Source organism: Giraffa tippelskirchi, chromosome 4 (assembly GCF_054371585.1).
Source record: "Giraffa tippelskirchi isolate mGirTip1 chromosome 4, T2T-mGirTip1v1.2.pri, whole genome shotgun sequence".
Lineage (NCBI taxonomy): Eukaryota > Metazoa > Chordata > Mammalia > Artiodactyla > Giraffidae > Giraffa > Giraffa tippelskirchi.
Genome location: NC_137278.1, coordinates 209,039,539 through 209,065,309, shown reverse-complemented (window position 1 = coordinate 209,065,309; position 25,771 = coordinate 209,039,539). Strand labels below are relative to the sequence as shown.

Below are 25,771 nucleotides of genomic sequence, written 5' to 3'. Positions count from 1 at the left end.
GTCTCTCCAGGTGGATAGGAGGCAGGTGTACCCCCAGCAGGGTTCCCTGAACTCGGGCTCTGCCTGCCTACCAGGGAACCGCTCCTATACAACCTGGCTCTTTCTTTAGCCAATGACCCAGGTTTGGCGGGAAGGAAGGAGGACCGACGCAGGTCTGAGACCCAATCTTGGAGACATTTCGGAGCTGGGGGGGTGGCCCCAATTCCGGGTGTCAGGAGGCTTGCTTTGCTCAGCCCACTGCCCCACAGTCCTAAAAGTGACCGTGGGTCTGGCCCAGGGAGGGTCAGCAGAGACCTCCCCTCTTCCAGCAGGGTGACAGGGGTCTGAGACCTCCTAAGGGACACTGCCTGGTCAGCCTGGACCGGGGGTGGCAGCAGGAGCAGACACCGTGCCATGAAAGGGGCTCCCTGGGCAGGGCTGCGGGAGCGAGTGGTCAGCAGTTGCCCTGCCATCTGCCACCGCCGGCCCAGCCCCAGGCCCCAGCACTGGTCCACGGGCAGGGCGCCGGGCAGGGAGGAGCCAGGCCAACCAGGGACAGGTGTGTGGGAGGCCTCAGTGGGCAGGTGGCCCTTTCAGGGCCAGGCGGATGTCTGGAGCAAGCGAGGCAGACAGACGGTGTCACCCCGCAGTCACCTCAGGCTTGGCTTGGGGCCACCGGGAGCCGGGACCCCCCAATGGCGGCCCCCCCACCGCCACCCCGATTAGGTTTCTCCCCATAAAGCAGCCAGTGTTTCTGCTCGGCAAGCCGTGCCAACAATGGAGTCTGGGAAAAAGGCGTGGGGGGTGGCATCCGGGGGCCGGGTCTCCCTACAAACATGGCCCATAAAGTTAACAAGACATGTGCCCAGCAGAGGCTGGCTGGGGCTGGGCAGAGGCTGGGCAGGGCCGGGCACACACTGAAAGGGGCACCAAAACTCAGGAATCAAAAGTTGCAGTGTAAAATTTTTTTAAATGCAAAAGGCCTCTGGCATAAGAAGGACAAACTTATGGCAGAGTGGAGGCTTACTGACTTCTGTTTGAGCTCAGCTGAGCGCAGGGTCCAGTAGCTTCAATGCCCCAAGAGCACCCCTGGGGGACAGAGAAACAAAAACTAGACCTGGAACCCAGGCTTCTGACCTTGGCTCTTCCCATAGCCCCGTGTACAGCCCAGTGGTGCTGGCCATGCAGGTGAGGAAGTGGCACCCACAGACACTGGAACGCCTGCCTTTCTTCTCAGGGAGCCAAGGTGCCCTCTCGTTGGTACCCTTCCTGCCCAGTCTCCCTGAGACAGACGCCCTTGTGCTCTGGGTCAAGGTCTTCCATCCCCGGAAGTCTGTGCCCTGCCCTGGCTGCCTGCTCTCCCATCCTCCTCCAAGCTTGCAGCTGGGAAGTGGCATGCACGGGAAATATCCACTCCCCAGGGAAGGAAGGGGCCAGAGGTGCACCAGGGGCTGAGGGTCACTGTCCACAGAGGTGTGAGTCTGAAAGCCCCCAGGAAGTCCTAGCATCTGGGAAGCTGGGGGTTTCGTCCTGGCCAGGAGGCTAAATCTGCCCAGGCAATGGGTTTCAGCCCTGCTCTGCAGACACCCCTGCATTCATGGGGGCCACGAGCACGGGGCGGGGACAGATGGCTTTGGGAGCTGCCTGGCCACAGTTCTGTCCCCTGCTCTGGCCTCAGGCAAGTCAGTCAGCACCTCTGGCAGCGGCTGGTTGCTCGGTAAGTGGGGCAAGGATGCCAGCCAGGGCTGTCGGGAGGGAGGTCCAGGTGCCCGTGCCCAGGAGCGGGGCAATCACCCAGGAGGCTGCTCCTCATCGTGGAGGGTCTGCTCAGAGTCCAAAGGGAACAGCAGCCTGGAGGCAGAGCCCTCTCCCAGCCTGGTGGGTGTCTCCGTCTGGCGTTTAACCATTAGGCAATCGTTTTAACCTCAAAGGCGTGTATTTATCTGAAAATATTCTCAGTCACAGCCGCAGTGTGGGTCACAAGGCAAGGAGAGACAAGAAGGGGGTGGGTGGAGGACCAGATGCAACCACATCATTAAAAACGCCCGGCGTGAAACCGCGCCCAGGGGGCAGCCCCACCTGGCCACAACCCCTCAAGAGGTCCCTTCTGCTTGCCAGGGCTCCCTGCACACCCCCCACCCCGGGAGGCTCTGGGCCTGGCCTGGCGTGGCATCACCCCGTCCTTGGCTGGGTTTCCCGAGTGGGAGGTGGGAGGGGGCAGTGCGCAAACCCCACTCGATGGTGACGGAACGTCCTCTCCGGGTACCGCGAGGAGCGGGGGTCTGGGGAAAACCTGGGGGCTGTGTGCCCAGCAGCCGACCCAGCCTGGAGGGCCTGGCGGGGTCACGAGTGTCCGGGGACGCCCCCTCACTGCTCCCGAGGCCCCGGGGTGCTCTCTGCTATGCGCGTGCTGCCCGGCGAGGGCCTAGCCTTGGGCAGCCGGGGACCACGGGCCAGAACTTGGCGCCGGGGCCGCCCGGCATGCCCTGTATGCCAGAGAAAGGGCACAGCCCCTGTAACATGCGCGCCCTCTCGTCAAACACTGGCCCAGCCTCTTCCCAGAAACGTCTCTGCACCTCCTCCGGGAAGCACGCGGACTGCTGTGGGAAACCCTGGTCGCTGGGTCCTGCAGGTGAGCACGGAAGCCCGGAGGCTCCAGGTCCACACCCCCGCCACGGCCACGGGTTCACACAGAGTCGAGAGTGGGGTGCAGGAGACCGGAGAGCTCTGTCTTTGGGAGGGAGAGGCCCCCACGTGGGGGGGGGGGGCGGAAGGCCTAGGGTCTCAGGGTCTGGTCTCCGAGGAGCCGGGGGGGCTGGGGTCTCAGGGTCTGGGGTCTCAGGGTCTGGCCTCTGGGGGTCTGAGGGGCCGGGGTCTCAGGGTCTGGTCTACCGAGGAGCCGGGGGGCTGGGGTCTCAGGGTCTGGTCTCTGGGGAGCCGGGGGGCTGGGGTCTCAGGGTCTGGTCTCTGGGGAGCCGGGGGGGCCGGGGTCTCAGGGTCTGGTCTCTGGGGAGCCGGGGGCTGGGGTCTCAGGGTCTGGTCTCTGGGGAGCCGGGGGGGCCGGGGTCTCAGGGTCTGGTCTCTGGGGGTCTGGGGGGGCCTGGGTCTCAGGGTCTGGTCTCTGGGGAGCCGGTGGCTGGGGTCTCAGGGTCTGGTCTCTGGGGAGCCGGGGGGCTGGGGTCTCAGGGTCTGGTCTCTGGGGAGCCGGGGGGGCCGGGGTCTCAGGGTCTGGTCTCTGGGGGTCTGGGGGGGCCTGGGTCTCAGGGTCTGGTCTCTGGGGAGCCGGGGGCTGGGGTCTCAGGGTCTGGTCTCTGGGGAGCCGGGGGCTGGGGTCTCAGGGTCTGGTCTCTGGGGAGCCGGGGGGGCGGGGTCTCAGGGTCTGGTCTCCAGGGAGCCGGGGGGCTGGGGTCTCAGGGTCTGGTCTCTGGGGATCTGGGGGGGCCGGGGTCTCAGGGTCTGGTCTCTGGGGAGCCGGGGGGGGCGGGGTCTCAGGGTCTGGTCTCTGGGGGTCTGGGGGGGCCGGCGTCTCAGGGTCTGGTCTCCAGGAGTGCCGAGGCGGTGAGGCCGGTGGGCTCAGCTGGCTGTGCGGCCCAGGCCCCCGGGAGCGCCGTTCCTCCAGGAAGCACCCGCCTCAGCTTCCTCAGGACAGGCGGTGCCGGGCCGACCGGAAGCCCGCCTGAGGCTCCTCAGGCGGGAAAGCGGGTGACATAGAGGCCCGAGGGTGCCGCCTGCCTCCTCCGCGTGGCCCAAACAGACCTGCCTCTGTGTGCGGCGTGTCCGGGGGCCCACTCCCCGCCCCACCCCACCCCTGTCACTTCTAGAACTGTCCGCAGCGGCCCCGTGGCTGCGAGGTCTCCCCTCAGGGCACGGCCTTCCCGACGGAGCCTCTCCCGGGCGCTGGTTTGCAACATCTCCACCCGCTCGGCAGGCCAGCCTGGGGCGGCCGAGGGGCCGGCAGGGTCGGGGCTCCCAGACGCCTCGCCAAGACACTGGCCGGTGCCAAGCCTGGGGCGGCCACGGCCAAGGCCGGGCTGGGCTCGGGCCAGGCCGCGCGGGGCCCGCGGGCTGCAGGGCTCTCCCCTGTCGCAGGGCCGCAGTCTCGCACACAAAATGGCGGAGGGTGGCGGCCATTTTGTGCGGCTCTGGGAAGACAAAGGCAGGCGGCGCGGAGGGCAGGGCGCCCGCGGCAGGAGGGGGACGTCCACTCAGGAAGCAGCCCCGGCCTAGTGGGCTGGGCCGGGGAGAGGGACGGGCAGCGCCCTCTCCAGAACCTTCCTCTTGCCTGAGCTCCCCATCACCCGGCTGCCAGAGGCCCTACTGCCCCTGCAGGGGGGGTCTGGTTGGCCCCCAGGATGGATGCCTCCCGGGCTCCGGGTCTTCATTGGCGTGAGGTCGGGGCAGCCTCGGACCAAGTGGCCTGAGGGACTCTCCTGCCTTCTAGGGACACCCCAGCACAGCCACCCCACCGTGATCCAGGCTGGCACCTCCTTTCTGTCCAGTGCAGGGGGGGTGGGTGACACAGGGGCAGCTGCCAAGAAACACGGGAAGACTCACCCCAGGGATGCGCGGCCACAGCTCTCCCGACCTCCCGCAGCACTGAGACCCTGCCTGACCTGGGCAGAGCCGCCCACAGCAGCCCCTGCCTCCTCTGGCCCCTCAAGACTCCTGTCCTGCTTGCCTGACTCATGTCTCTTCTGGGAGCCCCCTCCCCACTTCCTTACCCCATCAGCCAGTGCCTGGTTCAGAACCCCAGGGGTAAGGCAGAGACCAGCAACACTGCTCTGGGAGCCGTGAGTCGGCCATTGCCACTCCTCCCTGCTCCTGCAGAGGGAAAGCTCAGGATGGAGACCAGTCTCCATTTAAAGACTGCAGACAGGTCCAGGGGTCCTGGTGCACGGACCTGGCTGAAGCCAGCAGGGGAGCCCTTGAAGAGCAACTGACTCAGGGGAGACGCTACTCTCATACCTGAGGGTACAGCCGGGCCTGATGCTCTGATGTAGACGGGCAGGTGCAGAGCCAGGGCAGGGTCTGTGTCCAGGTCTTGGCCCTGGACAGTGCCCTGGCCTCTTTCCCGGCCCACCTTGGTGCCCCACCCACACTGGGCGGCAGGCGGGAGCCATGTGGGGCCCAGTCAGTACCCCTGGTGGCCGGTTTTCTGAAGGGAATTGTCCCTGCTCTCCTTGGCGCCCTGGGGACCTGTGGATAGAGGCCGCCCCACTGGTTCTTTAGGGGTTTGCATGGATGTGGGTTCACAGGAAACACAGGCGTGCGTGGTGGGCCCAGCACCCCACGGCAGAGCCACGTTGAGAAGCTGTACCTGCTGGACCTAAGATTGCTGGGTGTCTGGGGTCACAGCCTGGAGAAAGGGCCCCACAGCAACCCCTGCCCTGGGGGTATTACAGACCCCCGAGGTTCTCCTGGCCCTTGGTGCCCCCTGAGAGGATCTGGGTGCCCCTGAGCTGTGCTGGGCCTTGTGGAGTCTTGGGGTGGGGTGGGCAAAAGCCAACAGGGTACAGATATAGGGCGTGTGCCCTGATGGCCTGCGTGTCTGCCAGGGCCTGGGGGTTGGTCCCAGGGGTCCACTGCTACCCCAGCCTGGGTGAGGGACACAGCTCTTGGGGCCCGTGTCTCCACTGGGAGGTTGGGGGGATTCCACAGGGAGTGCCCAGGAAAGGGCCTGCACTGGACAGCCATGAGCGGAGCCCGTAGGCTCTGTCTCCCTGGTGACAGCCTCGCAGTCCCTGGTCGCCTTCTCTCTGATGTCGTCCTTCCCCGGGCCTGGCTTGCTCTCTGCCTCCACCCCTTTGCTCTCTCCTTTGCTCTGTGCACCCCGTCAGGTCTCTCTTGCCCTCATCCCTGATGTCCCTCGTGGGGGCCTCTCCCCTCCCCCTGTTGGGTGGAGGCTGGCACGGGCCCTGCATGCAGACACAAAAGCCCTGGGGCGAAGTCTGGTGGGCAGGCTGGACCTGTAAACACGCGAGGCCCAGATGGCAGAGGGGTCCCGGGTCCTCTCCAGGCAGACCTGGGAGGCAGGCCTGTTCCAGGCCGTGGCACCAGGCAGGGGGAAGGGAGAGGATGACAGTCTGGCCCTGACTCTCACGGACCCCAAGACCCTCTAGGAGGCTGGAAGCAGCCAAGGGGGCCCGACAGTCTGCACTGCAGGCTGGCTCTTGGGAGGGGCAGGGTGTGGCCAGGGAGCCCAGCAACCTCGGAGCACGACAGCTCCATCAGGGCACGGGGCCAAGGGGCAGGCCGGGACGTTGTCACGTGCCGAGCCCCTGAGCTCTGCCCGGTGGGTACCAGTCCCCAGCTCGTGGCCCAGGCCCTCCTGCAACAGCTGTCTCCTTGCAAAAGGGGCTTCATCCACCTTATGTGCCTGGGCCAGCCAGAAACACGTCTCGACTAGAGCTGCCTGGGGGAGACCTCGGCAAGCCCCTGACTCCGTACTTATCCTGGACCCTCCACCGCAGAAAGAGGCTGGCGGGAGGGCAGAGCGGAGGGGCGCACACCGCCAGCTGAACCCGAGCAAATGAGCAAGAATCGCCTCTCCAGCCCCGTGACATACACCACCCCCCCAAAACACACGTGCAGGTGCTACACATGTCTGTGTTCTCTCAGACATACCCAGCCCAGGGTGGCGCCGGGACAGAGCGGGTGGGGAGCTCTGATTTTTAACATTTGAACGTTGCCTGACCTGAGGGTGGCACAGTCATCCGAGCTCCTGGCGTCAACTGAGGACCGAGGTGTCAGGGTGGAGGGATGAGGCCTGGGAGGAGAGAGAGATGCCTGTTAAGTCATGGGAAAGCGTTGGCTTCGGCCCTCCCTGAGACCCGGCCCCGAGACCCCACAGGGCCCAGCACAGCTCAGGAGCACCCAGATCCTCTCAGGGGGCACCATGGGCCAGGAGAACCTAGGGGGCCTGGTGGGCCATCTGTTCCGGTGATGTGCAAGCAGACCCACAACCAGCATGAAGCTGCTGAGACTGAGGCCTCAGGTCACCTCTTCCCCACTCAGCTATCTCCAGCAGAGTCCTTACTCAGAGGGCCGCTCCACGCCCTTCCCAAGCTTGTGAAACTGACCCGAAGCCCCGTGGTCAGCTACCACAGCAGGCCTGGGTTCCTGGGCCACCGAATCGCTCCTGGCTGCCTCAGAGGTGCTGCCAACAAAGCCCCGAGCCACCTGGAGCTGAGGCTACTGCCAAGTCCCCATTCTGCACGGGGCAGCGGCTCTGCCTTGCCTCAGGCCTTCCTCTCGCTCCAGCAAAGGGAGACGAGGCCAGGAGGGCGCCCGGTTGGGAAGTTCTTTCAGTGGATCATGAAGAAGTGAGTGTTAGTCGCTCAGTCATGTCCAACTGTTTGTGACCCCATGGACCGCAAGGCCACTCTGTCCATGGAATTCTTCAGGCAAGAATCCTAGAGTGGGTTGCCATGCCCTCCTCCAGGGGATATTCCTGACTCAGGGATCGAGCCTGGGTCTCCTGCATTGCAGGCAGATTCTTTACCATCTGAGCCACCTGGGAAGCCCTTCAGGGGATCATAAACCCCTGCAAAGACTGGGTTCCACCCCCAGGCTCCTTGCTGAAGCCGCGGGTGCTCTGGGGTTCACTCTGCACTCCCAAACTCTGCTAGGAGGTATTCCTGCCCAAGTCTCACAGAAGGGTCAACCGAGACTCTGGGCTCCAGAGAAGCCTGTCGGGCTGGAGAGTTTGTGGGAGGGGTCTGGGGGCTGAGGCACTGACAGCACAGGGTGGTCTCAGGGGATCTCTGCACCAGCAACCCCGGCGGGAGAGGGGGCATGCAGCCTCCCTGATTCTGTCTGCTTTGAGGACTCTGGCCAGTGCCACAGTTGTGCCACAGGGCAGGTGCGGGGCTTGGCAGGACCACAGCAGAGAGCAATCAGCCGCTCTACTCCCCAGCTCCTGGTGGTGAGGCGGGCACCCCTGGGAAGTCTGGGCAGGGTGGGCCCAGCTGGCTGCAGGTTGGGGCCTGCAAGGAAGGGCTGGTGCTGGGGTCACCCGATACCAGTCCATGTTCCCCTCCCGGTCAGGCCGCTCACCTCCTGGGCTGTCCTGCCGGCCAGACACGGGGCAAAGACCGGCCACACGGTCCTGGAGCATCTTCCGAAGGCCACAACAGGCGTCCAGTTTCCTGGAGGTGCTCTTGGACCAGCCATGTTCTACAAGAAACAAAGCGAGCGAGGAGTCAGCCCCACAGGTCTGGTGACTCGCAGCCCCAGCACAGAGGGGCTCAGCTGGCCTCTCCCCCTGCCCTCATCTACCCCATCCTGTCTGATACCGCACCTGCAGACTGCCCAGCCCTCCACACAGTGCCGAGCATCTCCGTACCCAGAGATCGGGGACCTTAGAGGCAGAGGACCACAAAGAAAAACCTTTTTCGACAGTCTGACCACCCCATTGTTGTCCCTGGTGCTGGACTCGCGCACAAAAACAAACCCACCCACCAGCTCCCTCGCTGCCCGGCCACGCACATCCTCCAGAGTCTGCAGAGCAAGGGGGCTGGCGAGACTCAAGGCGCCTGCTCCCGGCAGAGCAAGCTTGCCACGTCATGGAGCCCCACCCTCTTCACTCTGGCCCTGCCTTGGCACCCACCAACTGGCACCTGGGGCCAGTTCTCCTGCCACCAGAGGCCTAATTCCTACCCATCCTTTAGGTCACCTCCTCCGGGGTCCTCCTGGGTCAGGAGCAATAGGGTCAGCTCTAGCAATAGGCTGGGGTCCCTTGAAATCAGCTCACAGATGCTCTTGCTACCTGTCCCCCCTTAGGCTCCAGCTCCTGAGCCGGGTAGAGACCACCTCTGAGCAGCTGTGTGATCCTCACACCTAGCATGGTGCCCAGCACCCAGGAGACCTGGAAATGCCCCCACAGAATTTATTTTCTCGAGCTCCAAAATCACTGCAGATGGTGACCGCAGCCATGAAATTAAAAGACACTTGCTCCTTGGAAGACAAACTATGACAAAGCTAGACAGCATGTTAAGAAGCAGAATCATCACTCTGCCGACAAAGGTCTGTATAGTGAAAGCTATGGTCTTTCCGGTAGTCACATATGGATGTGATATTTGGGCCATCAAGAAAGCTGAGCATTGAAGAATTGATGCTTTCAAACTGTGGTGCTGGAGAAGACTCTTGAGAGTCCCTGGGACTGCAAGGAGATCAAACCAGTCAATCCTAAAGGAAGTCAACTCTGACTATTCATTGGAAGGACTCACGCTAAAGCTGAAGCTCTAATACTTTGGCCACCTGATGTGAAGAGCTGGTTCATTGGAAAAGACCCTGATGCTGGGAAGATTGAGGGCAGGAGGAGAAGGGGACGACAGAGGATGAGATGATTGGACGGCATCACCAAATCAATGGACATGAGTTTGAGTAAACTCCGGGAGGTGGTGAAGGACAGGGAGGCCTCGTGTGCTGCAGTCCGTGGGGTCGCAGAGAGACTTAGCGACTGAACACCACCACCCTCAGAACCATGCCTGCTACCTGGGAATAGAAGGTGCAGGTGTGACTTTGTGTCTTTCCCGAAGGAGCCAGTACGGGGACACCCTAGGACGACACACCTAGGGTGTGTCCAGGCACCTTGGTCCAGGCACACTAAGGCCCTGAAGGCTAAGCAGAGGCCCAGAAGCCGGCCCTCAGCCGACAGCAGCCCAGGCCCGGCCCTCTGCTCCCGCCCGGCCTGGGCTCGGGCAGGAGGCACATGGCGCTCCCAGAGCAGGGGCAGCTCATCCTCTGTGAGAACGAAAAGGCAAACCCAAACGGAGGTCCAGCCCGCCACGACTGGGCGTTCTGCTGGGCCTTGAGCTTCGGGCCAGGCCAGCGGGCAGACACCCAGGCTTTTCCTTTCTGGGGTCTCTGACCGGGGCCCAGTGGGAGGCTGTGGCCGGGGCGACGGCGGGTCCGGGCGCCCAGCCTCCAGGAGCACGCCGGGGCCTCCCCACACCCAGGCACAGATGTGCGGCCCCCACAGGCCCGGTCCTCTCAGGAGGGCGCCCTTGTCATCTGAGGGCCGGGGCCATGCTCCCTGTGGACAGGTGAGAGCTGTGGGCACGGGGCACGGGGTAGCTCAGCGCCCTCCTCTGCAGCAGTGCCTGTGACTGACTTTCGCAGGACACGCGTGGGACGTGTAAGGCCCTCAGGGTCCACAGGGGACCTGGTGGTGGCTTCCCCGGGATGTGCTCGGGCCTTATGACGCCTCAGAGGCTGTGCCGAGGTCATGCCCTCTCTGGAACCCTGGGAGCCCACCGCCCGTGACCTACATGTGGCATGGGCGCAGGACCCCGCGTCCCGCGGTGCTGGTTCTCGTCCTGCCTCCCGCTCGCTCACTGCCCAGGCCTCTCATGGCCTCAGTCTTCCCGACTGTCAGATGGGGCGACGAGGTCTGTGCCCCGGAGCCCTGAGCGGATTCCGAGAGAAATGGGGGGCCGGGCGGTCAGCCCAGGCCTGGCTGCTGCCGCCTGCACGGGCTGCCGGCCTCCAGCCCAGCACTGTCCCATCGGCTTAAATACGTGTTTGGCTGGGCCGGGTTGTGGCATGCGGGATCTGCCATCTTCACTGTAGCACACGGGGTCTTTAGTTGCAGCCGTGCGGGATCTGGTTCCCTGACCAGGGATCAAACCCCGGACCCCCGCACTGGAGCACGGAGTCTGAGCCACTGGACCGGCAGGGTCCCCCCGTCCTGTTTATGGGGGGGAGCACCTACCCCCACCTCCAGAAGGGACGGTCCTCCCCGCCTGCCCCAAGCAGGATGGGCTGAATGTACTCCCACTGCCTGGTGAGGAAACCCACCTGACGGCCTCTCCTGTGCAGCTCCTGGGCTGGGGGGCTCCAACGCCCTCCCCAGTGCGACGGGGCAGCAGCTCTGGGCCCTTATGGGAGAGACCACAGGTCGAGGACCTTCCACCAGCTTGGGGGCGCTGACAGCAACGAACCCAGTCTTCTCTCTGGACAGCGACTGCGACCCGGCTGGCACCCAGAGGGCACCACCGTGGCCGGCACACTGAATGCCCACGGGCCCAGCAGCTGAGGTTCCCCCCCTTTTTGCAAATAGCCCAGGTCAGTATTCCTCTGTGGACGCTGGCATCAGAAGTTGGATTTCCAGGGCACAGGAGCCGGGAACTGAAACTGCACAAGGCCGCCTTCAGCGGAGGAGAACCAGCCAGAGGTGGATGCTGGCCACCCCACACCCGCTCAGCACACCTGGGGCTGGAGTTTCCACTGGCGGGTGAGTGAGCTCCCACTGCAGGGCTGGGGATGGCTCGGGGGCCCTGGCTGAGCGTCACAGGAGCCGCACGCAGCCATGGCCAGAAACCTCACAGGGACAGCCACCCGCCGGATCGTCCTGGGGCCAGGGCGCCCCTTCCGCCCTCACAGCAGTGTTTACAGGAGGCCCTCCCTCTGGACACTCAGCACCCCTGAATCCTTTCGCCCACCTGCCCAGCATTGCCCACGGAACCACCAGGCTGCCTGACCACCAGACTCCCCGGTCCAGCACTCTGCACACAGAGGTGCCGGGCAATGCCACCTCCCTCGGGCTGCAGTCTTCACCCTCTGCTGGTCCCGGGCCCGTGTTCCCAGGTTACACGCCCGGCATGTCACCTGCCCTAGGAGCCTTTAAAGCTGTCCTGGGAGTGCAGCGTGCCCTTGAGGAGGGCCTGAGCCTCTCCCGATGAGCCAGCCCACATGCTGAGCTAGAAGGGTGGCCAAGGGCCCCAGCCTGTCTCAGAGTCACGAGTGAACCCCAAGCTGAGGTCCCCTGGGGACACAAGCCCGTATTTTGTGCGGGGACCGGGAATGCAGGAGAGTCAGGCAGACCCACTGCCTCCTCACACTGTGTGACTCCAGGCACAGGACTGCTCTCTTTGGCCTAGCTTCCTCCCCCACGATATGGGACAGCGTGTCCCCCTGTAGGGCTGTGACATCATGGACGACAAGAGGAAAAGTCCCAAACCCAAGGCAGGCTCACAGTTAGGCTGCCCTCTTCAGCCCCGGAATCCCACAAGGGCCTGCGGCGCTCCTACCCCACGGAGGGGTTGCCCTGGGGGGGTAGGTCCTCTGGAAGCTCCTGGCCCATAGAGGCCAGCGGAGCCTGCTGGCACCAGCACCAGGCCCAGCGGGAGGCTCACCCCAGCCCCCCCTCCCATCCCTGGATACTGGCACACTCCTGCGTCCATCCACAGGGGGCCAGGGGCCACGGGTTCCATCTCAGCTCTGTCCTTGTCACCCTGGACAGGCCCCTTCACCTCCCCGGGCCTCCACCTCCTCGTCTGGGACAAAGGGGCAGCGATGTGGAGCCCCCCTCCTAGGATTTACCTGGGAGACTAGAGGCTGTGCACACCGTGTGCCAGCCCACCGTGGGGCTCAGCGGACGGCGGCGCCCACTGCCCTATGACCCCTCCATGTGATTTCCAGGCCACAGACGGCCACTCTGGTGCCCGCAGCCTCTCGTCTGACAGCTGGCTGACCCGCCAGGGCTCAGGCCTGGGCCTGAGTGGACACAGCTGTGGGCCAGCCCCAGGGCGGGAGGCTCTGAGCCACCAGCAGGGACTCCCCTGTCGGCCAAACTGCAGGGCCCAGACCCATGGCACACAGCACCCCCCGAGGGCTCAGCCCTGGCTTGTGCACACGAGCCTTCAGCATCCGACCTGGCCCCTCTCAGAGGTCACATGTGGGAGAAACATCCTTCCTGGAAACGCCAAATGCTAACGAACCGTGGGCACCTGGGTGGTGCTGCGCCAGGACTCAAGCCCTTGGAGGGGCCTGAGATAGGTCGGGAGGGGTCAGAGGTTGGCAGGCAAGCCTGCAGGCCACGTCCTCCAGCACCGCCCCCCTCCCAGGGGGGCTCCTAGATGCACAGACCAGGGGTGTGTGCCGCACTGTGCCGCCCCACTGTGGCCAGGGTCCCCGTGAGCGCAAGCTTCTAAAACACAGCATCTGGGGGCAGAGGTGCCAGCCTGGGGGAGAAGCCAAGGCTCCAGAGTCAATCAGGGCCACAGAGTACCTTCTGGGCTGTGAAACCTGGCCTCTCGAGGCCTCCTTTCTCTATCTTCAGAAGCAGCCATTTATACCTACCGGCTGAAGCTGACATCTGAGCAAACAAATGAATGTGGAATTCCAGAGAGCTTGGCAGGCACACACAGTGGGTCCGCACCGAAGGCTGCCGGCGACACCAGGCTAGTCACCAAGTTGGTCCGGGGAAAAGCCGGCCTCTGCCAGGCTCGCATCTTAGGTGGGGTTTACTGCAGTCGAGGACGGTACCTGGAACAGCAGAAGAGCCCGGTTCTAGCGAGACAGCAAAACACAGTCCTGCACGTCCTACAGATCCCTTCCAGGCTTCAGACTCAGCACACAATGAACACGCGTCCAGACGTCAGGACGGGCTCTGTTTGGAGCCACGGCCCCGCCACCTTGGCAGGGAGGGGCACCCCATGTCAGAGCACCCCCTCCCGGCAAGTCGCCTCCGCTCCTTTTAAATGGACAGAAGGCGCCAGGACGACGGTGCTGCCCCCGCCGTGACCACCGGTGCCCCGGGGAACGTTTCTCTTTGGGGGAGAACACACAGGGAGAATTTGGGCGGGTCAGGTTCACTCTGGCCTGGTGGCTAATTTTGTAATTTAAAATAATTGTTTTTTCAGTTACAAAAGGAATAGATGCTCATGAAACATGATTTTGGAGAACAGAGAAAGCAGCAGCAAACATTTTGCATCCTCCGTGAACCCAGCACACGCAGGCCTCCGCCCTCCCCCGAGGACCTGCAGCCATTCTGGAGGCACTTGCATGTGGCCATAAGCCCTGGAGTGTCCCCCTGACAGGCCACAGAACCTGCCACCCGTGACCTCGTCACGACTGCTCAACCCACACAGCCAAGCCCAGGATGGCTGGGCCCGTTTCTCACCTCTGCAAGAGATGTGAGGATGAATACCTCTTATCTTTATGCATAAACCTTCCCTGGCTCCCACGGGGAGACCCCTAGACATGGGGTCCCAGCTCAAAGCCCAGGGGCGCACTCACACGTCTGAGGTCGCTACCCCAAATCTGCCCCTCAGAACCTTCCAGAGACCCACCCGATGTCACAGGTGCAGGTCAAAATGATGGTGCAGCCGGGGTAGAAACAGGCTCACCGCGTGGGAGGGACCCGCCCACGACCTCGCAGCAGGCTGACGACAGAGCCGGGATGCTGCTGAGGCCCCTGCCTGCTGGTCAGTGATCTCTCCAAGGCGCGCTTTTATTTTTTATTTCCTTTTTTAAAATGTATTTTATTTTGTAAAGTATTTATTTGGCTGAGCTGTGTAGCACATGGGGATCTAGTTCCCTGACCAGGAGTCAATCCCACACCTCCTGCACGGGAGCACCAGGGAAGTGCCCCCAAGGCACATCTTTAAATGGCCTGAGTGGAAGCTGCCCCAGACCCTCCACAGCCGGACAAAGATGCCCCAGAAGGGTGCTGGGCGCTGACACCCGTGTTCACCACGACCCGTGGAGGTGAACAGTGGTACGACGGGCTGTGGCGTGACCCCCGAGGGGCAGCAAGCCCAGGGCTGACCTGGCAGGAACCAGCCACCGCAGGGAGAGAGGAGGCCAGAAGGTCCCTGCACCTTGTCATCATCCCCCGGAGGGGACCCCTGGGAGCTGCGACAATGTGGGGGCGGGAGCGGGTAGGAGATCTGTGAGTCAGAAATATCTCACTTAATCAGAATGTGCGGAGACTCCCCCACCCATGACACCCGACGGACTGACGGATCCCGCCTCTCATGCCCAGGGATGGGTGAGGAACGGGTCGCACGGTGCCCGTGGGCAGCCGGACTCGCCAGTCTTCCCGGCCGGGACCCCGGGAAGCAGCGTGGTCCTCCTGCAGCCTGGCATCCCCTGCTGTCCACGCTCTGGGGCCGTCCCTCGGGCGCCACTGCGTCGTTTGTGATGAGGTGTGGCTCTGCAGGTCCCGGATTCGTCCTAAAAGGGAATGTGTCTGGTGGAGGCGGAAAAGGAAATAAGCTCTCTCTCCTTGTTTCTCTAGGAGCCTGGAGTCCTGGCCGCCGCGGCGAGCTGGTGGCTCATGCCCGGTGCAGAGCCTGGGGAGTCGGCGCTCGGCCTTCTCGTCTTCCGTTTTAGTCTCCGGATTCTATTTCGTTCATTCATGAAACGTTCCCCAAGAGCCTGCCCTGTGCCAGGCTGGTGATTTTAGCCCGTCCTTCCTGAAGCGCCCAGTCTCCCGGGGCAAGGCGTCTGTGGGCAGTGGGCGTGTGGAGAGCAGGGAGGGCTTCCAGGAGGAGGCGATTCTGCACCGCAGTCTGGAGAGGTGGGGGATGGCATCGTGGTGGGGGCAGGACAGGTTGCTGGGGGCCTCTCGAGTCCCATGAACGGGACACTGGACTGCAGCCAGGAGCTGGAGGCAAGCCTGCAGGATGGGCACTGGGGCAGAGGCATCGCGCTGCGATGGCCTGCTCCTGGGTGGGCAAGACAATGGATGCCGTCTGGCCAGAGGGAGGAGGGTGTCCCGGAAAAGCTGGACACCAGCAGAGCTGGAAGGGCAGTCCGGGTGTTGTGGGAAGGGGAGTCGAGGATGACAGGGCAGGGCAGCAGCTGCGGGGACATCCCCCAGGAATTTTAGGAGGGAGGGGAGATGGGTGTGGTCACCACAGAGGAAAGTCCCCATGGAAGCCACCCAAGGTCGGGTCCAACACGGCGCCCCGTCCAGGCAGCCCGGCATCTGTCGTCTAGCTATAGAGCAGCCCCAGATCCACGCCAGGGAACGCACCTTCTTACTTCTGCCCTACTCTGTGGTCTTGGCCGTCCCCCTCCCGTGGGCCTCCCCCACTCCGACCAGTCACCTTTCTGATGCGCCACCTCCCAGGCCCCCAACACAGCTCTGGGCAGAGGGTCGGCCCTGAGGTCTAGGGCACTGGCTGGTCTGGCTCGCGTGCCACCATTTAGCTCTGCAGTGAGGGCTCAGCCTCCAGACCTCAGTTCTCTGGCTGGTGGCACATCGGGGTTCCGTGAGGTCACCCCTATAACCGACGTCAGGGCCCAGCACACAGAGGGGCTCTGAGCACGGGTGCTGGGCAGCGTCTGGGGGTTTCCAGGCTCGGGGGGCTGAGACGGGAGGCGGCCGTGCGGACAGCCAGGAGAGCCTGCCGCCCGCCGTGAATCACCACACCAGGCTTTATAATTATCTGGGCACTTAGGCTCCTCTTTCTTTTCCTCCCACTTCCCTGGGGAAATTTCCTTCATTTCCTCCATCATCCCCGGCTCCCTGTGTGTCTAAATCAACGTTAGCCCGCGCAGCAGGCTGTTCCTCCAAGCTCACGCCCTCGGCCTACTTTACTGGTGAGGGCGGGCTTGGGTGCCAAGAGGCAGGGGCCACCAGGGTGCCATCTTTGCTCAAACTAAAGTTCCATTCCCACCCTGGACAGAAAACCAAAAATGCTACCCCCTACCCTTCAAGCTGCAGTGACTGTGTCCCTGGGGCCCACGGGCTGCTTCTCCCGCCGCCACGATCTGTCGGCAAACCCAGGCAGCCTCGGGCAGGGGTTCCACGGTCCCTCCGCTCAGACGGCGAAGAGGAAACACCAACGTGCTGGCCACCCAGGGCCTTCCAGCAGCGGGTTCCAAGTGACCTTGAGAAAGGTTGGCCTGTCCACAATGCTCCTGGAGCCGCGCCGGGTGAGGGTCAGCCCCTCCGTGGGCCTGTAACAAGCCTGCTCGTTCTTGACAAGGGTGTGGGGTGGGTGCTGTTCTGATGCCATCTTCTGCGCATATCCAGCCTTGACCCCAAGTCTCACCGAATTTCCACACGAACCCGGCAGGTGCTCAGTCCCTCAGTCATGTCTGACTCTGTGACCCCATCGACCATAGCCCGCCAGGCTCCTCTGTCCATGGGGTTCTCCAGGCAAGAATACTTGGGTTGCCATTCCCTCCACCAGGGGATCTTTCCGACCCAGGGATCGAACCTTGTGTCTTCTGCATTGCAGGCGGATTCTTTACCGCTGAACCAGCAGGGAAGCCCGACCCCTAAGTAACGTAAATGTGTATTAATTCTTTTAACACTATCCTTGAGAAGTAGAGAAGGAGAATAAAAAAAAAGAAGCAAATGTAGGAAAAAATATGGGATACCTATTGAAAATCTGTCCGTTTTACAGATGAGGACACAGAGGCCGAGGGGGCAAAGCAGTCTGCCCAAACCGCCTGGAAACTGCTCCCTGCCACCCCCAAGGCTCTGCTCACTGTTATAAGCTGAAGAGTGTCCCCCGTAGAGCAGTGAGAGGGACCAAGCAGGGGCCAGCCCCTGAGGTACCTGTGACATGTCACAAGAAGCACGTGGGCACTGAGGGTTCTCATGGGAGGAGCCAAAGCACCCACTGGGCAGGGTGGGCAGAAATGTCGCCAAGATATCACCCATCGTCTCCTGTGAAAGGCGGAGGTGCGGAAGCCAGGGCCTCCACCAGGGCATCAGGCAGGGTCTGGGGCAGCAGCCACGGAGCAGCCCTGGGCGAGCTCTTCACAGGTACCCGAGCACCACCGCTCCCCCGGGCCCCTCAACGGGCTCCCTGGAGGAAGAGCCGGCTGGGTTTCTTTACAAAGCTGGATCTCATTTTCTGCCCACATTTCTGACCTCCAGAAACCTCTCGGGTAGTTTTCCAGAGCCCTCTGGATTCCATCGGGGGCACGGTGCATGCCTCTGCTCACTGCATTCACAGTCAGGCCACTGGGCACCCGGCAGATGCCAGGAGGAGCCTAGCGGGCACAGCTGCACAGGCCCCTGGCCGCCTGCAGCCCAGCTGGGCCTCCCTGCCATGGGTCCGTGGGCTCCGGCTGGCTCTTGGCCTCTCATATTTGATCTCCGGTCAAATTCCATGGCTCCTTCCTTTTTTTAAAAAAAAAAAAGAAAAAAAAATCCCTCTTTGAAAACAAACAAAAATCCCAGAACAGACTCCAGAAACGCTGGCCTTGCTGCAGCTTCATCTTCTCATTCTTTCTCTTTCCTTTTTGGCATCGCAAGGAACTGGAGGAAGAGTTCAACCCTGTCATTTCACAGAGGGGCAAACTGAGGCCCAGAGAGGGGAAGGGGCCCCTTCGAGGTCCCCCAGGGATTTCCTGGCACAGCGGGGACGGGACCCCAGGGTCCCTGACTCAGGTCCAGCGTCTGAGCCCAGGCAGCTGCTGGTCCCGTGGGAGAGGAGGCGGGGTCTGAGCCTGTTAGGACGAGAGCCGCCGCAGCCCTGGGCAGGGCTCCGGGCACTCACGCCGCAGAGGGATGCCCGCCAGGATGGGCAGGCCCAGACCGCCAGGTCTCCTGGCACAGGAGAGGCCAGCACTCGGTAAATGTGGGAAGAAGCCCCTGTCGGGGTGAGGGGGAGCTCCGACCTTCAGAGGCAAGTCTCAAGGAAAGCAGGCTGGCTCTAATGGAAACCAGTCCGAGGGCCAAAGGCAGCAGGACCCCCTCCCCGTGGTTTCCATGGGGACGGAGCCGGGAGGTGGAGTCCTGGCAGGCTCGCAGCAGCAGATGTGGCCTGTGCAGGGCTGGCGTGGGGCGGCGGGAGGGGCGGTGCCGGGCGGCAGGGCCCTGGGACGTGGCAGGCCTAGGGCGGACTTGCGCACAAGCCCGGGGCCGCGGTCTGCCACCTCCAGGAGGCCACCCAGATTCCCCCCACCCCGGGGCGCTCGCACTGGCTACTCCAGCCTAAGTTTCTGCTCCCCACCCGGCTGGGCCCAGCTCCCCCTGCACCATCTCCGCCTGGGCCTCGTGGAGGGCGCCCGTGTTTGCTGAGACACAGCAGACACAGGAGCTGGGGACAGACCCCCGAGTCGTGGCTCTAGCCCTCCAGGCAGTGAGCGGGTGCTCCCCAAGGTCTGCCCCACGTGGTCCCTGGACAGTGCCGCCGGTCCCCTTCCTGCGCCCCTAGCTGGCCCCCTGACCGCTCTGCGAGGTGCCCTGGAGAATCAAGTGGGTGCTGAGGCGCCCCGGGACACAAGGAAGCCGCGGGGTCACTGGCAGAGCAGTAGGGAGGCGGCCACTCGGATGGGGACTGAGTAGCAGGGTCTCTTGACACTGGACAGGCCCCCGTTCGCTTGCAGAGATGGTTTCCATGAGCTCACCCCCCCCAACTCGGCGCTCCCCCAGACCCCTGACCTGCCCTCACCTGCAAGAGCCCTTCACACTGGGACCCCAGGCAAGCCGTGGGGCAGGCCTCAGCTGTGTCAGTGACACCCTGCTACTGACCGATCTGCGAACCCTAAGATCAGGTGGGTGTGTCTCCACGGGAGAGACTCAGGGTCCCTCAGACATCCAGTGGTGCCTGCAACAAGCCCCACGGAGAAAAACTCCGGGCTCCTGGTCTACACTGCAGGCTCCCGGTATGCTGGAAGGGTCTGGGTTTGGCACAGAGCAGAAAGGACCATCTTGAGAACGTTGGAGCCTGCAAAACGGTCTTGCCTGTTTGGGGGTTTTACAGCATCTCCCAAAGGTTGGACTTGCGGTTGTCCAAGTGTTAAATTCTCGATCACCTCGGCCTACAGCCTCACTCTTTCCCGCTCTGGGCCGGGGGAACACGGAGACGAAGGGTGACCACGGCCCCCTTCCCCCCACCCCTCGCTGACACGCTGCGCGTCGTCCACGCCGGGCCAGCAAACAACACAAAGGCCGGAGCCTCAGCCAGCAGGGCGCTCAGAGGCGGCGTCAGTCCAACCAGCAGGCCTGAGCTCTTAGAGAAACGGCAGCTCAGGTAGAAACAGGCCCAGGGCTCCCAGAACCGCCACCGCTGTATGGTCCCCAGGAAGGGAAAAACGGAGGCAAACCCTGACTCTCCCTTGGGGCAGGCCAGAGGACAGGACCTCCTGGTGACTGGCATCCGGGGAGAGCCCCCCGAGGTCGGCACCCCTGAGAGGGACCCTGTGCCCGGCTGTCCCCGGCCGGCCAGGGGAGACGCTGGGTCCTGCAGTCAGGGACCTGGGTTTGAGGGCAGGCTCTGTCGCCTGCTAGCTGTGTGACTCTGGGCATGTTCCTTGGCCTCTGTGAGCCTCGAGTTTTCTCAGATAGAGAACCGTTAACACCCACCTTCCATGCGGGCAGGGAGGCGGGCATCCTGTTTGTGCCCTATCCTGGCACCAAAACAGCACTAGCTCCTGCTGGCTCAGATTAGATGTTGAAACAAGATGAAATCGAACAGATTAAATTTAAAAATAGATGTTTAAAAGTGGATTAAAGTACTCAGCCCTAGGCAGTTCCCTGGTGGTCCAGTGGTTAGGACTCTGGACCCCACGGCGGGGGACATGGGTTCAATACCTGGTTGGGGAACTAAGATCCTGCAAGCTGGGCAGAGCGGCCAAAAAACACTGAAAATTAAAAAAAAAAAGAAACAAGGACTCGACCTTGGGCCTGGCGCTTAGTAGGTCCATGAAGGTCAGCTCCCGCCAACCCTAGGGAGCTCACTCTTATTTGCAAACTCAGACATGCACTGGCCTCCCATGTCGGGGAGACAAGTGTGGACCCCGACCCTCAAGGCAGAGGATTTCTGCCACTCGAGTCCCCCCACCCACAGGTCCTGCCCCAGGCTGCCTCGCTCACCCTCCCTGGCAGCTGGACACCGACTGCTGGACACGCCTGACCTTCATGGCACGGCCGAGGCGGTGGGCCACGGTGGCCTGCCAGACTGCCGGGCCCGGGAGCCACTGCCCAGAGGCTGCTTTGCTGGGCCTCCCCTGGGCACTGGTCACAGGCTGAGCAGGAATACCAGGACCGAAGCAGAGACCCTCGAGGCCCACGCACCCGTCCACCCATCGGGGCCAAGAGTTTGGAAAGTGCTGGTGCGGGACGACTTACCACTGCGTGTTCACAGCGACAATAGCACCGGCTGAGGGCACCCTGTTCATACCGCCGAGCACCCTCCACAGCCGCTGGAGGCCTCCAGCGCCACGTCGGGGTGCTGCTGGCCTGGACCACCACGGTGGGCCCAAGTGGGACCCCTCGTCCCTTCCAGTTCAAGGAAGCAGCACACCCGGGAGGCTCGGGCGGGTGGGAGCGGCGGGAACTGGCCACCCGCCTCTGGGATCCCTCCACCCACGGCAGCCGGAAGCGCGGGCACACCCACCGCAGGAATCCCCGGGCAGGGCCAGCGCCCAGGAAACTGGGCCAGAGGTTCCTGTGCGCGCTGCAGCAGCCGGACCCCCGGAGTCCCCCCCACTCCCAGCTCCCTTCAAGCCCCCGGAGAGTCACAGGGACCAGAGGCAAGCCTCTTCCAGGGACTCCCCAAAACCTGCTCCCGTCCATGGCAGGTGACGTGGCCTGCCCCCACAAGGAGCCTGTGGGTAGGACTCACCCTCTGCCTCCGGGTGGGGAAACTGAGGCTGAGAGGGGCAGGCGGCCCCCCGAGAGGCCAGGCCCCACGCTCGTCCGGCGAGGCCGCAGCCCGGGGTGAAGCGGGCCGGCCTCTGGCTCCAGGCAAGACCCCCACGTGCTGCCTCTGACAGCTCCCCCAGGCCGACGCTATCACCCCACTTCACAGATGAGAGAGCCAAGGCCTGGCAGCGAGAACCGTTCTTATGGAGGCTTGGTCTGCTTGAAGGCGGGCTGGGGGTTCACACCATCTCACCAGATCCTGCCCCCCAGTATCCCCTGTGCTCCTGGTGGGGAAACGGTTCACCTGGGCTCCCGGATGTGCACTCAGGGCCCCGAGCCTGGCACACAGGTGCGTGCGTACACGGGAACACATGCACGCACACGCACACACACGCAAACCTGCACGGAGGGCCGGCCCTGCCACCTGCTTCTCAGAGGAGGGCGCCTGCTGGAGGACGCGCACCCCCTGGGCCACCCGGCCGCTCCGGCCCTCGGATGCCTTCCCGGGTCCTGTCCTGGACCTGCCTCGCCGCCATTTCCTCTCCTGGGCTGGAGGCCCGATACCAGTCCTCCGGGTCTGCAAATGGCTGGCGTCCCAAATGGCCTGCCGCTCTGAGGAGACTGTGGGTGCCTGCCCAGGGCCCAGAGCGCGGCCAGCCGGGCCACGAGCCTTCCTTCCCTCCCTAGCGCCTGGCACCCGGGGCCTGTCCACCCAGCACCGGGAGAACAGCCCACCCAGTGGGCAGTGGAACGCCCAGCCAGGCATCTTCCGGAGCGGCCCAGGGACCTGGACCCCCGTGTGTATGCACACACGTTACAGTACCACCGAGGCGCGCACACACAGGCCAAGGGATGACGAGAGCCACAGCGGGCCACCACGTAGACACGTATGTCCACACCATCACTTAACGCAGAAGGCATGCAGGCTTTGGAGGCCCGCAGGCCTGTGTTCACCTCCATCCCAACCCGCATCATCCGGCTGAACCTCTAAGGCTCATCCCCTGCAGAAATGGCACTGGCGACCCCGCCATGCAGGCACTTCTGAGACTCAGAAACAAACCAAGGAGGAACAGAATGTATAGGGTGCTCTCTGTGAAAAGTGTTGAGCCAAGTGCTGTATCTGTATTATTGTGAGGCAGGGACACTCACTGGCCCCATTTTACAGATGAGGAAACTGAGGCCACAAAGAGGGGAAATAACTCACCCTTGACCTTGATCAGCACAGCCAGCAAATAAAAAGGACTCAGCTTGAACCCCGGCCATGAGTTCTGGAGCTCATGCCCTCCTCCACCCTCCTCTTCCAAACGGGAAGAAGCCTGGCGTGCAGACACGGTGGAGCACTGTCATGGCGACCATGCCCACCACCACCGTCCATGCTCTGATGCCATCCCTCTGAGGCTCTGACCCCAGCATTGGGGTGTCTCGTTGCGCCTCATCTTTGAGAGCCCCAGACCAGCGCCACATTCATGGCGGCTGAAAATAAACCCAGTTCTGATGTCCTCTGCAAAGACTAACATCGGAAAGGAGAAAGTGGTTAAAAAAAAAACCCGAGAGCACAGCTGCTGCAGAAAGCAGCTCACAACCCACTCTGGTAAATTTCATCAACATCTCACTTTTCCTATTATTCCCCCACATCTCCGCCAACAGGTACGTTCTTTCAAACAAACAAGCCACAACAAAGTGCTTCTGCTGACGAACGGAACAGCGTCGGGAGCATTCGGGACTCGGGAGAGGGAGCACCCGGATCTCACCAAGCGCGGCACGCACTAGGGCGAGCTGCTCTCGGCCAGGAAGAGCCTCCGAGGCTGCAGAGCCTGAATCCAGAATTCAGACACGCAGAGGCGAACATTTAAAGATAAGGAGGAGCTAGAAAAAAAGAGCCCTCAGCATCGATTACATCATAATGCGAGCAAATTCACAAAATAAACAGTTATCATCATTTGCAAATTATCGTGGCTGTAAAACCGCTCTGCCCTCACGTGTGTTGATACGGACCAATAAATTCTGCACTTTACCTCGGTGAGATAATTTTTTTTAAGTTTACAGCTACTCTTTGTAGTTTACCTGTTGAATTGTTTTTAGCTTGGATTTAGATGTATCTTTAGACCACATGAAATGTTTATCATCTGTTTTTTCAGAAGCTTCTCAAAATAATTTTTATGAATGTCTACATAGAACAGCGAAAGGTTTAATTTCTTTCCCACAGAAATTATAAAGATATTAAAATCAAAAGTCCCAAACCCCATAATTTTTAATATAAATTACTGTTAGGCTGTTCATGATGCAAAAAAAGATAAGAATTGGTAATTAATTAAAACATCTGAGGTCCTTTGACATAGGGTATTTGGAGTCTTAAAAAGGTACAGATGAAGACCAAATTTTAAATTAAATTTTAATAAGATGATGGTTGTTCTGCTACCAAATGTTTCAGGGAATCAGAAGATCATTTAATAAGACTGCTTTGATGTACAAAGGCAACTTGTTTATTTTGACCTCAGTTCTTCGAAATTGTCGACTCCACAATTGAAATATGCTGTGTGTTCCAACAAGGACCCGGCAGTCATAATGACAGACCAGCCCATCTGTGCTGTGAGAATGTATAATTTCAGTCTATAGTGGAATTTATATAGAAGCGATGATGTGAAAACTGCTATGTGTGGTACTTTCTTAAAAAAAAAATACTGCTGAGAAGTACTGGGTGCCATGGAGAATGCTGATATTTTTGCCTGATTAAAACAACAACAACAAAAAGATTCTGTGGAAATTTACTGATTTGGGAGAGGTAGTGTTATTACCCAAATTAAAAAATGAAGATGATAATTGATCACATATTACTATCCCAACTATACAAGGTGTAGGCTGGAAAATGTGTTATTCATATACATTAAAGCCATTAGATGAACATAATCTCGGTGGAAAATACTACTTTACAATGAAAATGCCCATTTATGAAAATTAATTGATTTTATGCTACTTGCGCTACCTTGTCCAAAAAGAAGATAAGTTAACACTCAGGAAATCTGACTATCACTCCAGGATTCAGAATTAAAGGCCTATTCGTCTACATTAATTACAAGAAAATTATAATTTTATCATATAAAATTTTTTAAAAATGAGGAGTGGGCAACTATTAAAAGTATAAATTCTTTAAAAATGATCAACCTCCCTCTCCGTACCCCTCCAACCAACCTCTCTGTACTGTGGAGTCTTTTGCCTCTAGAATTTGGTACACTGTTTTTTTCCCTATTACTTTTATTTTGTCACCAGTGTTTTATTTGGTGCTTGCTAAATATTTGGGTGGCATGATCTTCCAGCTTGCAGCAGCAGAATGTGGCTGTCACAATCATGAAAATGTTTTAATTATCTCTGCTCCGTGGGCCTGTCTCTGCAGCCCCAAATCCTCCAGGAGCGACTGCTGTCGGATCTAAGAACAAAAGCAGCCGCAGACACTTCTCGCGTGTGCCGAGCTCAGCTTCAGGGTTTGGTGGTGTCTGCTCCGGCCGGCTGCTCAGGCTTGCACAAACAGGACCCCAACGCCTCGGAACCAGGAAAACAAAAACGCATTCACGTGGGAATTTTCCTCTCAGTTGCAATTTAGAACTTTCGGGGCCTGATTTTCCATTTTCCATAAATCAAGACCCTGGCTGCTACCCCTCCAGTGTGGGGAAACCAGGCTGTGTCTGCGGGCGCTTTTGTCAGCCTGCCAGAGGGTGGAGGCGAGCTCAGAGCTGAACTCGGCAAAGCCCACCTTCTAAATGAAAAGGTTCCGGGCCCAACAGAGAAACTCAGACAGCCACAGAACCCTGCTCCCGGATGGCAGGGGCAGTGTGGCCCGGGAACTTGGAGGTCTTCAAGGACTCACTCCCCACCCCACTGGCCAGGGCTCAGACCCCAGACGGTCGGGATGTCTTGGTCACAGCTCTGCCAGTCGGCGACCAGGGCAGGATCGGGGCACAGGCAGGCTCTGGGACCACTACTCAGGGCCCCAGAGGGTCGAGCGGGTGGACAGGCTGACATGTGCCCCACGAGCCGTCCATGGGCAGGGTGGATAGGAGCCGGCACAGCCCTGGCTTAAATAAGCACTTAAAAAACAAAGCCCAGAACAACCTGAAAGATCTTCCCACACTAAGCTGAGAGCTGAAAACTGCTTCCTTTTCTTGCCTTCCCCAAAAATAAAATAAAATAAAAGAGAGAAAGAAACTGGATCGCTAAACTGTGGATATGGCAGCACTAAAGACGCCGGACAAAATGAAAGGGCCTCTGTTTCTCAAGGCAGAATCCAGCCTCCCATGTGCCCGCCTGGCCCTGCCTGCCGAGGAGTTGGCTGGGGAGACCATGGATGTTTCTGGTGTTTTTCCCTTTGCCACTGCTGGTGTGGCCAAAAATTAAAATAATACTCACAATAACCATAATGAGATCTCCCCCCTCCAAAAAAATAAAAATAAAACC

At 61.0% G+C, this 25,771-nt stretch overlaps 1 protein-coding gene across 5 annotated transcripts in view; it reads right to left on the bottom strand.

Annotated features, from left to right (window-relative positions):
• Positions 1 to 25,771, bottom strand: part of LOC145546861 (uncharacterized) — a 63,282-nt gene that overhangs the window by 3,930 nt on the left and 33,581 nt on the right. For 4 of the 5 annotated variants that reach the window (XM_081594954.1, XM_081594953.1, XM_081594955.1 and 1 more), the window contains exons 2-4: positions 13,063 to 13,248; positions 8,035 to 8,154; positions 6,674 to 6,745 (exon numbers count right to left, since the gene is read on the bottom strand). In XM_081594954.1, the coding sequence (XP_081451080.1) occupies positions 6,674 to 6,745; positions 8,035 to 8,154; positions 13,063 to 13,214 (344 nt within the window). In that variant the 5' untranslated portion in view covers positions 13,215 to 13,248. Of the gene's footprint in view, positions 1 to 6,673; positions 6,746 to 8,034; positions 8,155 to 10,779; positions 11,116 to 13,062; positions 13,249 to 25,771 lie in introns of all 5 variants that reach the window. The other variant, XM_081594951.1, reaches the window with a different exon arrangement.